This window comes from Chelonia mydas, chromosome 3 (assembly GCF_015237465.2).
Source record: "Chelonia mydas isolate rCheMyd1 chromosome 3, rCheMyd1.pri.v2, whole genome shotgun sequence".
Classification (NCBI taxonomy): domain Eukaryota; kingdom Metazoa; phylum Chordata; order Testudines; family Cheloniidae; genus Chelonia; species Chelonia mydas.
The window spans coordinates 119,464,912-119,477,722 of record NC_057851.1 but is presented as its reverse complement, the minus strand read 5'-3'; the positions used below and the strand labels follow the sequence as shown (position 1 = coordinate 119,477,722).

The window sequence follows — 12,811 nt, the reverse complement described above, 5'->3', positions numbered from 1 at the left end:
TCTTATCAAACAAACTTCTGCTTCCAGTGTTCATTCTGATATAAATACAACACTGTATACAATCATAATTTATATCAAGCTTTGAAGATTCCTTTTTATTTCTCTTCAGTGCTGTCACAAGAGCACGAACTTTATTCTATTTGTTCTTAAATTGTATTTATCTAAGACATCTTATAGGTCTATGAAACAATTTAGAAGAGGAGATGCACAGCAAAGGTTTCATGATACAAAAAAGAAAACAGATTTTATAGTATGCAATGTTCCCCCTCACCCGAAAAAAAGGAAAAGAAAAGAAAAAAACCCCTCTGAAATAAACCTAATAAAAATATGCCATATTTAAGCACTGTATTTAAATGAAAAAGAGATTTTAAATGGTGTTATAAGGTTCATAATAGGCCTAAGTCATTGTCATTACTTTTCTGTTCATGACCTGGAAGAATGACCATTGGGTTCTCATTATGTACAACAGAGAAATATTAAAAGCAAGCAAGCCAGCAAAGCAGCATCATTAAAACTAGCAATATTATAAGGAGAAGTTATGTGCATTTTGTACTGCATCTGTGATTACAATTGCTTCACCTGAACAAAAGAGTACTTCAAATTTACTCTGAGCGTCCATAAACGTTCAAAATAATTTTAGGACTGAAAGAAAGATACAAGGCAGTTGGATGTTGAGTTCTCTTGTTTTTTGGTTTCTTATAAAGTAATTCCACAGAGAACTGTCCAGGCCTTAAGAAGATTGAACCTTAACCTCTATCCTGTTTTCATTGTAACTGTTTTTCAGTTGCTCATAGTGTACTTACAGTGCAGACTCTGTCATTTACTAATAACTACACAATAGATCATGACAGTTCACCTTAAGCCTTTAAGACTGACACATATGCACACTGCAATCAAATTTTATTCTTTCAGGAATCTACTCTGGAAGCTTTTAGGAGCAGTATCTGTGGTACAAGCCCAATAGAACTTTTTGCATGAGTATGTTACCAGTGCTTTTTAGAAGAACAACATTGACAGTTTAGTTTATGGGTGACATTTCTAACTCTGCAGATTTTGATATTCACATCAAACACAGCGTGTTCACTTTTTTAACTTACTGTACTTTTCCCTCACCAGCGTATAGTTCTTTACTTGGTCTTTTTAATTACATTTGTTATTAGTTATTACAATAGCACCCAGAGACACCAGTCAATGTGGGGTCCCATTGTGTTAGGCACTGTATAAACCACAAAGTAAGAGGCCCTGTCCTAAACTTCTCACAATATAACTTGAGACAAGATGCAAACACAGATGTAACAAACAAACAGAAGGAGTAGGGGCGTAAAAGAATAAATGGACACAAATCAGACATTAAGAATTATAACATTCAAAAACCAGTTGGAGAACACTTCAATCTCTTTGGTCACTCGATTACAGACCTAAAAGTGGCAATTCTTCAACAAAAAAACTTCAAAAACAGACTCCAACGAGAGACTGCTGAATCGGAATTAATTTGCAAACTGGATACAATTAACTTAGGCTTGAATAAAGACTGGGAGTGGATGGGTCATTACAAAAAGTAAAACTATTTCCCCATGTTTATTCCCCCCACCCCTGCTGTTCCTCAGACGTTTTTGTCAACAGCTGGAAATGGCCCACCTTGATTATCACTACAATAGTTTCCCCCCATGCCCCCGCTCTCCTGATGGTAATAGCTCACCTTACCTGATCACTCTGGTTACAGTGTGTATGGTAACACCCATTGTTTCATGTACTCTGTGTATATAAATCTCCCCACTGTATTTTCCACTGAATGCATCCGATGAAGTGAGCTGTACCTCACAAAAGCTTATGCCCAAATAAATTTGTTAGTTTCTAAGGTGCCACAAGTACTCCTTTTCTTTTTGCGGATACAGACTAACACGGCTGCTACTCTGAAACCAGTGAGAGGAATATGTTTTTACAAACAATTTGCAAGTTTGAAATCAGATTTGTTTCTTTTTCTATATGAAACAAACCAGAGATACAACGATAATTCCTACTGGTCATCCAACCAGCTATCATCAGGTGGCAATTTACAGTAAGTATCACAGTAGAAGTGAGCCTAGAATAAGGATTTACAGGAGGAGAGGGTAGTGACTTTCAGATTAATTCAGTGAGGATATTCCATGAAAAAGTTGGCACGGAATAAAGCGTGAAGTTGCTTGTTGGAGAAACAGATTCTCAAGTGCAGAGCATGTTTCCTGATTATGCATTTGCAAGTAATAGCATTGTCCATCCAACCAACTGCGAATAGTATTATCTCTTGACTAACTAATGGAAACTAACATTTTCCTGGAACATTACAATCTGCCAAACCAACTAATTCCAGACAACCTTACACAGATGACAATTCTCAAAGTTTTCTAGAATAAATATACACATTTGGAAACTGGGCAAATATCTCAGAAAACTTGCCCAATAATGAAAGTGTAAATGAATACTGGATAATTCTGTGAAGAATGTTATAAAGTCATAGTTCTAGAGACCTCAAAATATCTTTTATCGAGATCTCTGGCCCTCAGGCAATTTGGATTTCAACCTCTTCCTTAAGTGCTACCTTCTCAGTGGCTGCCTGATCACCACTGCTTTTGGGTTCATTCTCTTATAGGATCCTTTCCCAGGGAATCTCATTACAAAGAACATTCTCTCAAGAACGAGTTGAATGGAGAGAACTGGGCTACTGGTCATTCTGGGAGGAGCAAGAACTAGTTCAGCAGACAACAGGCAGAGGGTTCTTTGATGCCTATTGAACAGAAAAAGGAGGAGACAAACAGAGAGGATTAGGCTTGGGGAGACAGCTAGAGTTTTCTGTGTGGAGCAGCAAGATGGAGGCAGCAGGTTGGGAGCCAGCTGCACGATGAAGACCAGGTAACAGGCAGCCTGAGAGCTGGAACTGAGGTTGGGTGAAGAGTCACAATCCAAGATGGGAAGCAGCCAGTGAGAGGAGACTAGTAGCAGAAGGACATAAGGGCACCTGCCTACAAGAGGCATTAGGCAATTGTTCATCCGCACAATGTAAGACAATGCAGAGAAGCCCTCAACAACACCATGACAATGGAACTGAGCTCTGCATAGCAGGACATGAAGACCAGTACTTAAATGCACTTTTTAAGGAATTGTGGACTAGAAGTGGTACTCATGGTTACTCCAGTACTTCCGTCTTTTGGATTGTCCCCTACTGACCTGGCTGAGTTAGGAATGTCTATGTCTATCTTCTGTTGTAGATGGTCAAGTCATACTGCCTACGGTATTTGCAGTCTTTCATTTCTGCCAACGCTAGTAAAGACTCCTTTTGCTTGAGAGTACATATTGGGAAATCACTGGGTAGTAGAGCCTATTGGGCCAGAGGCAACTTGCTTTGGTGCTTGCTCCTAAGTTGAGGTATATCTGGTACACTACCGAGTACATGAAAGAAATGGGTGAATCACAGCACATCAATGACTCCAATAGGTGGGGCTAATTACACTATTTTAGTGGCTGGTCCTTTAAACCTGGAAGTCAGAAGTAACTGCATCCTTTAGGGTGGCAATTGTGCCCTCCTTTTCAAGGTGGTATGTATTTTTAGCTCCTTATGCTTCCCTTGTCTTTTATACCTGAGGAGGCAGCACATCCTCACACCTGTCAAATGTCATTCAATGGACACCACATTTAAAGAGATTAATAATTAATTAATCATAATTCTTGACGAACTACAGGAAATATTGATGAGTCTTAGAGCTGGATAAAAAGTGTAGTTGATTAATTTAGACTTGAGAACAGCTAGCAGTTCTGTCTTTCATTTGAAATTATTTACTGAATAAATTTGGCACATAATTTTTGGTTTGCAGATTGTGTGCAAGCAATTCATTATGAGTATATTTGATATTTTCCATTCAGAGTGTGTTGATTGTTTTATTGACAGACAGAAATATATTACATGACCTGTTCCCTAACTGGATGAGTGTAAGACTTCGGATAAGTTTTCAGTGTGAACATTTATGTTTACAAATTTAAAATTCACCTTCCATGAATAGCACCAATATTTGTTTAAAATTCAATTTCCACAAATATTCTTAACAGTAAAGTCATTCACCATATCTATGAAGAGTGAAAACAAAGAAGGCACAAACACAGCTGAAGTGAATTCACTGAAAAATTTCAATAAATAGTCACGGAATACTATTTGTGGTATTCACCCAGTGCTAAGCCATATAATCTCTTCTGCACTTGTATAACTGCGGAAATCCAAAATATAGAACATGTTTCACTTTCTCAGATCTGAACTACGTCTGCTTTGCAACCAACAAACTCTAGTCATAAAATATATTTGGCATACCTTATATTATTGTTCAATAGCAATTTCCATTGTGATGTGTTCTCTCAAAGACTGGATTAAAAATTATGGAAAAATCAGCTAATCAGATCAAGATTATTTCTTTCACAGAGGAAACTACAAAATTAATGGAGCAACGTATTTCATTGAGAGACATTATATAGAGACATCAATAGGCACTGATGAGTTTCCATGTAAAGAGCTGAACACCCCCTCCCCACTCCAAAACACATAAACCCTCACACCTCTCTTAATTACTTTCAGGTACAGATGTGGGTCTTTAGGACCACATGCCTAGACCTTTCTTTCAAATGTCTGTGGTCCTTCTGGGACAAAATCCCCTTGGAAATGATGACACCATACAAAAATGCTCAGCACTTCAGTAATTCTGCTCATTTTTGTTAGAAACCATTTGGAGCTACTCATTTTTTAAAGACGGTGTTCAGGCACATCATTAGATAAATAAAAGACACTGATTTTAGACCCTGAGAATTTACAAAAAGAATAATATTCACAAAATAATGGTAGTGCTGCCTGCATGAGCACAGATGAGCATAACACATGATGGAAATGTCTAAAATTCTCCGTATGCAGTGTAGTTTTAACTACGTTGGTACCAGGATATTAGCGAGACAAGGTGGGGAAGGTAATACCTTTTATTGGACCCACTTCTGTTAGTGAGAGAGACAAGCTTTCAAGCTACTCAATGTTCTTCTTCAGGTCTGAGAAAGGTACTCTGATGTGATGCTTGGAATACTTGTCTCAGACCTGAAGAAAGAAAGGGAGTACTTGTGGCACCTTAGAGACTAACAAATTTATTTGAGCATAAGCTTTCGTGAGGTACAGCTCACTTCATCGGATGCATTCAGTGGAAAATACAGTGGGGAGATTTATATACACAGAGAACATGAAACAATGGGTGTTACCATACAAACTGTAACCAGAGTGATCAGGTAAGGTGAGCTATTACCAGCAGAAGAGTGGGGGGGGGGGGGAGAACTTTTTGTAGTGATAATCAAGGTGGGCCATTTCCATCAGTTGACAAGAACGTGTGAGGAAAGGTGGGAGGTGGGGAATAAACACGGGGAAATAGTTTTACTTTGTGTAATGACCCATCCACTCCCAGTCTCTATTCAAGCCTAAGTTAATTGTATCCAGTTTGCAAATTAATTCCAATTCAGCAGTCTCTCGTTGGAGTCTGTTTTTGAAGTTTTTTTGTTGAAGAATTGCCACTTTTAGGTCTGTAATCGAGTGACCAAAGAGATTGAAGTGTTCTCCAACTGGTTTTTGAATGTTATAATTCTTGACGTCTGATTTGTGTCCATTTATTCTTTTACGTAGAGACTGTCCAGTTTGACCAATGTACATGGCAGAGGGGCATTGCTGGCACATGATGGCATATATCTCATTGGTAGATGTGCAGATGAACGACCCTTTGATAGTGTGGCTGATATGATTAGGCCCTATGATGGTGTCCCCTGAATGGATATGTGGACACAGTTGGCAACGGGCTTTGTTGCAAGGATAGGTTCCTGGGTTAGTGGTTCTGTTGTGTGGTGTGTGGTTGCTGGTGACTATTTGCTTCAGGTTGGGGGGCTGTCTGTAAGCAAGGACTGGCCTGTCTCCCAAGATCTGTGAGCGTGATGGGTCGTCTTTCAGGATAGGTTGTAGATCCTTGATGATGCGTTGGAGAGGATTTAGTGGGGGGCTGAAGGTGATGGCTAGTGGCGTTCTGTTATTTTCTTTGTTGGGCCTGTCCTGTAGTCAGTGACTTCTGGGTACTCTTCTGGCTCTGTCAATCTGTTTCTTCACTTCAGCAGGTGGGTATTGTAGTTGTAAGAATGCTTGATAGAGATCTTGTAGGTGTTTGTCTCTGTCTGAGGGGTTGGAGCAAATGCAGTTGTATCGTAGAGCTTGGCTGTAGACAATGGATCGTGTGGTGTGGTCTGGATGGAAGCTGGAGGCAGGTAGGTAGGAATAGCAGTCAGTAGGTTTCCGGTATAGGGTGGTGTTTATGTGACCATCGCTTATTAGCACCATAGTGTCCAGGAAGTGGATCTCTTGTGTGGACTGGTCCAGGCTGAGGTTGATGGTAGGATGGAAATTGTTGAAATCATGGTGGAATTCCTCAAGGGCTTCTTTTCCATGGGTCCAGATGATGAAGATGTCATCAGTGTAGCGCAAGTAGAGTAGGGGCATTAGGGGACGAGAGCTGAGGAAGCGTTGTTCTAAGTCAGCCATAAAAATGTTGGCATACTGTGGGGCCATGTGGGTACCCATAGCAGTGCCACTGATTTGAAGGTATACATTGTTCCCAAATGTGAAATAGTTATGGGTGAGGACAAAGTCACAAAGTTCAGCCACCAGGTTTGCCGTGACATTATCAGGGATACTGTTCCTGACAGCTTGTAGTCCATCTTTGTGTGGAATGTTGGTGTAGAGGGCTTCTACATCCATAGTGGCCAGGATGGTGTTTTCAGGAAGATCACCGATGGATTGTAGTTTTCTCAGGAAGCCAGTGGTGTCTTGAAGATAGCTGGGAGTGCAGGTAGCGTAGGGCCTGAGGAGGGAGTCTACATAGCCAGACAATCTTGCTGTCAGGGTGCCAATGCCTGAGATGATGGGGCGCCCAGGATTTCCAGGTTTATGGATCTTGGGTAGCAGATAGAATATCCCAGGTCGGGGTTCCAGGGGTGTGTCTGTGCAGATTTGTTCTTGTGCTTTTTCAGGGAGTTTCTTGAGCAAATGGTGTCGTTTCTTTTGGTAACCCTCAGTGGAATCAGAGGGTAATGGCTTGTAGAAAGTAGTGTTGGAGAGCTGCCTAGCAGCCTCTTGTTCATATTCCGACCAATGGCCCACCTTGATTATCAGTACAAAAGGTTCCCCCCGCCCCGCTCTCCAGCTGGTAATAGCTCACCTTAAGTGATCACTCTCCTTACAGTGTGTATGGTAACACCTATTATTTCATGTTCTCTATGTATATAAATCTCCCCACTGTATTTTCCACTGAATGCATCCAATGAGGTGAGCTGTAGCTCACGAAAGCTTATGCTCAAATAAATTTGTTAGTCTCTAAGGTGCCACAAGTACTCCTTTTCTTTTTGTGAATACAGACTGACACGGCTGCTACTCTGAAACCTGTCAGACCTGAAGAAGAGCTCTCTGTGGCTCAAAAGCTTGTCTCTCTCACCAACAGAAGTTGGTCCAATAAAAGATATTATCTCACCCACGTTGTCTCTCTAAAAATTCTCTGGGAAGGAAAAGCAGCAGACTGTACCAATGCCTTCTCCACAACCTGCAAATGTTATCTCTGGGACTTAAAGTGGTCCACTACAAGTTCCAACTCTGAATTTTTATTTACTTTCCATACAGGTCTTCCTGGAAAGAAATAATAATAGCCCCAAGTCACCAGAGATGCTGAGCCTGATTCTGGTGTCACTTATTATGTGCCATTATAAATCCCGGTTGAAGACAAATAATTTACCTGGGCATGAATTAGTATTAGAGACCAGAATCAGGCCCACTGTGTGCCAAGGATCCAACAGCTGAATCAGACGCTATATTTTGTTGCTAAAAACCCTTATTCTCCAATTAAAAATTAGAGGGTTTTTTTGTCAGAATTTTGTCTCAAGGCACTGAATAGAATAAATAACTACAATTTTCAATTGCTTTTAGTTTGTTTTCAAATACCGAAAGACATTTAACCTGCAAAATGCCACTTGGAAAAATAAATTCTTATAATTTACAATAAGTGTACTGAGTACTTATATGGTAGAGTAAAATGTACTGAGTACTTATATGGTAGAGTAAAATTTCAGCCTAGAGAAAATATCCTTGGCTGCATCAGAAACAGCTGAAAACAAGATGTTATGGAAATGTTGAAAAAAATAATTAGCATCATGTGAAAAGTGCCACTAACATTTGAAGCTCTTTGGCAAGTTTATGTACTGAGGCTAATATTAGCAAAATAATCCTCCTGGGGAAAACTCTTACTTGTTTTGTCTTTTCTTTGGTCAGATTGCTCCAAGACTAAAATAAACATTTACAGAAAAATAGTGCATGATATCTGAGTAGGGTAGAGATTGGAGATGTGTTTTGTATATTTTCAGAATACCTTGAGTGCCAGCAGATACTATGTTTGGATAAATATCAAAATATTATCCTTGATGTTGGAGTTGCAAAACCATATTCAGACCCAGAGCTGTGGTTGACCAATTCAGCAGCAGAGCTTCAGCAGAGTGAAGTGAATGAGAAAGTGCTGCGCTTGCTAATGAGTGCACTCCCCTTTCTGCCTGAAGACCTAGTGGCATTTGAGTGTTCATTTAGAACTGTCTCCTGTTGAATATGCCTGGGAAAAGAGGATGGGGACAGAAAAGAACGATGGGCTTGTGACAAAGTGGGAGGAGCCTAAGGCTGACTCACCACTCTGTACTCTGTAAGCTGCCCTGCACGGGCCAAACTGGGGAGATAACTGAATACGGACTGGGTGATTAACCAGTTAACAAGGGGATTCAGCTAGTCAGCTGGGGACAGTTAAATGGGAGACAGGAAGGGAAAGGAGGAAGCGGGAAGGAAGGGCAAAGAAGCCCAAGATCTCAGAGTGGTGAGATCTTTTCCCATCATCCTCTGCCTAGAAAGTAAGTCGAAGTCTTAGATAAATATGCTGATGTTAGACTGCTTTACTCTCTTTCACTATGCTCCCCATCTCTGTCCTGACCTAAACAGCTTTTAGGGCAACAAGATTTACAAGAAAGGCAAACTCTTAGCTTTTTTTGTGTAGTCACAGTTCATTGTGCCTGGTTTCTTCCATAGATCTCTGTTTCAAAACCAAGTCCAGATACTGAATCACTATGCTTAGTTACAGTTTTCAATTGATATGCAGTGTAAAAACACGGTTACATAATTATTTAATTAAAATTAGAATGCACAAAACTAAAATGCTCACATCGTCACAAACAATCATGTTACTCTTGCCTTATTCAACTTCAACAACAACATAACATAGTAAATAGAATTTAGGGCTATTCTTTTTGGCTGTTTAGAATGATGAATCCAGGGGTGGCTTTGGGGAGAATTTTTTTAGTTTCTGAACAACAAATATGAAGTCTTATGTTTAATTGGATTTCAGATACAAATCCACACAATAAGATGTCAGACAAATGGTTGAAAACCTGTTTGATTTTTATTGAGTTGGTAGGTTTTTGTATAGCAAGTGTGATCTAACCAGTTGTGTGCATCTTTATGTCTATGTAGTGCCAGTAGCAGACATGAGCCTTCCCTACTATTCATCAGACACAATAGCAGCAAGGGAACCAGGATTGCTCACAGCCTGCCTCAGGCTAAAATTTGGAAAATGGGGCTCAGCAGATAAATCACTTACCATTTAAATGATAAAGTTCCTTTTGATGTGTTGTATTTGGCCCCAGATCCTGCAATTGGACCCACCAAGTTGGACCCTTCTGTCTGTGATAAACCCAACTGGAGTTTATGGGGCTCCACACGGATGCAGAGGTTCAACCATATGTTTATTTTTTTTTAATCACAGTCCTACATCCTACAACTCCCCAGCTTTGACAGTTCTCTTCCATTCCACTCGTATACATGGTTAAGGCTGCAAGTTCATCATGGAGACCACTGATTCTGTGATTTTCTGGGACTGCCGTGACTTCTGAAGTGTCTGGTGCAGCTGGTCCGGGGGCTGCCCGAGCAGATCGAGCAGCCCCCGTGCCAGCCGCATCCGCCACAGCTGGGGCAGTCTCAGGCTACCTCCCCACTCCTTCCAGCAGGAGTTTAGGTGTAGGAGGGGGCTCAGGGCTGGGGGTAAGGGCTCTGGGTAGTGCTTACCTCATGGCGGCTCACCGGAAGCGGCGACATCCCTCAGCTCCTGGTGGAGGCGCGGCCAGGCAGCTCTGCATTCTGCCTCCATCTGAAGGTATCGCCTCCACAGCTCCCACTGGGCATGGTTCGCAGCCAATGGAAGCTGCGGAGCCGGTGCTTGGGGCGGAGGCAGCATGCAGAGCTGCCTGACCATGCCTCTGCTGAGGAGAAGATGGTGGGGGATGTCGCTGCTTCTGGGGAGGAGTGCAGCCAGATAGGGACCCTTGCCTAGTCCCCCCTGTAGCATGAGCAGGGATCCAGGACCGTGCGCTACCGCCTCCCCTGCCCCAGCACCCATGGCACCCCCTGGGTCGCTCCCGCCCTGCAAGATTTAGTCAGGGATATATAGTACAGGTCATGGGCTGTGAATTTTTGTTTACCGCCTGTGACCTGTCCACGACTTTTACTAAAAATACCCATGACTAAAACATAGCCTTATACAATGTACACAGTCTACAGCTTATTAGAACATGTTCGCTGTTTAATTCAATGTCCTTTACATACAGTTTTTAAAGGAACCTAGAAGTCTAAACCCCATTAGAGTCTCTGGACAGATATTTTTGCATTTCTCAAAAAGAGTTAATAAATAAATAAGAAAATGTATTGTATAGATCAGTGGTGGGCAACTTGCAGCCTATCAGGGTAATCCGCTGGCAGGCTGCGAGACAGTTTGTTTACATTGACCAACCATCTGCAGGCACGGCTGCCCACAGCTCCCAGTGGCCGCAGTTCGCCGCTCCTGGTCCATGGGAGTTGGGGGAAGCGGCGCAGGCTGCAGAGACATGCTGGCTGACACTTCCCCCAGCTCCCTTTGGCCGGGAATGTTGAACTGAGGCCACCGGGAGCTGCGGGCGGCCATGCCTGCGGACGGTCTGTCAATGAAAACGAACTGTCTCGCAGACTGCCAGCAGATTACCTTGATGAGCCACAGGCTGCCCACCACTGGTATAGATGGTATTTGACTCCAGTTAAGATGCATAATATTTTTGCTACTGGGGAGGTGCTCAGTTGGAAGGGTTGCAGGAAAAGGGAACATATTTACATAGGGTGGTTGTGTTCGGGAATTAGCTGGTTTTGGGAGGAAATTATTAGAGATTATTTTATGACTAAATGCTGGCTTTCTAGTGATCCCCTGACCTTCTTACTTAATGCTCCAGTAAAGGATCTACATTTAAAACCAAACAAATTAATTTATTTTTTACTCTTAGTAACTAGACTCTGTACTGCACATTATTGGAAAAATTTGACTCCTCCTCCTGTTGTATAATAAAATATGGAATGTCCTTGTAATGGGCAAATTTTCACACCCAATACACAAGAGAAGCGCCAAAAAGAAGACCAGTATTTAGAAATCTGGTCATCCTTTTTTAGCATACACAGAGAACCAGGGTTCCCCAGCCAGCAAACTGGAATCTTTACCAGGTACTTTGAATATTATGTTGATCCCAAATAAATAATGTACGATATAGTATGTTAACATTTTATTGTAACTTTGTCTTAATAAAAAGTTAATAAAGAACAAAATCAAAACCCAGGAGGTAGCGCAGTGGCTAAACACTGAAATAACGTGAGTTTCATAGACGCCCTGCCTACATTATAAACTTTATTAGCATGGCTGTTAACAATTAACTTATTTTAACCTACAGTATTGCATGTGAATAGCATAAAACTTCAAAGTCAATAACTTAGTAAGTGATTGAACACATAATATGCCAAGAGGTTTACTATAGGAACAAGACATTTTGGAGATAGTTTGGTTCAGGTTTGTGAGAATGGTGTAATAATACTCCATGCAGTACTTGTTGTTGTTGTTTAAAAAACAACAACAAAACTGGCCATGGAATTTTGAACTACAAAGAAAACAACTTACTCAAGAGTGTGGCGCATGAAGTGGTTCTAAATTTCTTCCATAGTAAAACCTGTTAACTGTGCAACAATAACTCCAAACTTCACTGCTTTGCTAGAGATAATTTTTCTTGTCTGTCAAATTGACTAAACTGGTTAATAATTTTCTTTTTATTCTCTCCTAAACCAAAAAGCAATAATGGGTAAGAATGAACTTTACTGGTGAGGAGAACCCAGGACAGAATTAAAATTGTGAACTTAAAATTACCATGCTGAAAAGAAAAGAAAAAACCTTTGCAATCTCTTAATGTAGTCAAAAGACTATTACAAAACTTTACAATTTAATTATTGGAAGATTACAGAACTGCTTCAGTGCTTTTGTACTGTGTTAAATAAGCTGTACGTGCAAGGAGTAATAAATGAAATTGTTAATTTTACTGCATCCCTAGGGAATAGCAGTGGGGGTTACATTATTTAGAGCTCCAAATGGATCTGGGTTTATATGCAGTAATAAATCCTAACAACATTGTTAATTAACCCTGCCTCAAGCCCCATTTTGCCTTAGGGTTCAAAGACACAGTGACTAGTAGGATAACTCACCATTCATATTCTTAAAGATGTTTAGGATGGGGAGGATTTGACGATAATAGGGCACCAAGGCTTCCCCCACCATGTCAGCTGACACCACCAGGTGCTGGAGGACTTTGAGCGTGATGCAGATGACCTGTCTGTTACGAAGGTTCAGTGCATCTGTGA

The 12,811-nt window shown here is 41.0% G+C and overlaps 1 protein-coding gene across 5 annotated transcripts in view; it reads right to left on the bottom strand.

Moving 5' to 3' along the window:
- PACRG (parkin coregulated) overlaps positions 1–12,811 on the bottom strand; it is a 471,461-nt gene that overhangs the window by 142,235 nt on the left and 316,415 nt on the right. For all 5 annotated transcript variants that reach the window (XM_037895122.2, XM_037895121.2, XM_007071089.4 and 2 more), the window contains exon 5: positions 12,656–12,805. In XM_037895122.2, coding sequence (XP_037751050.1) covers positions 12,656–12,805 — 150 coding nt within the window. The remainder of the gene's footprint in view (positions 1–12,655; positions 12,806–12,811) is intronic.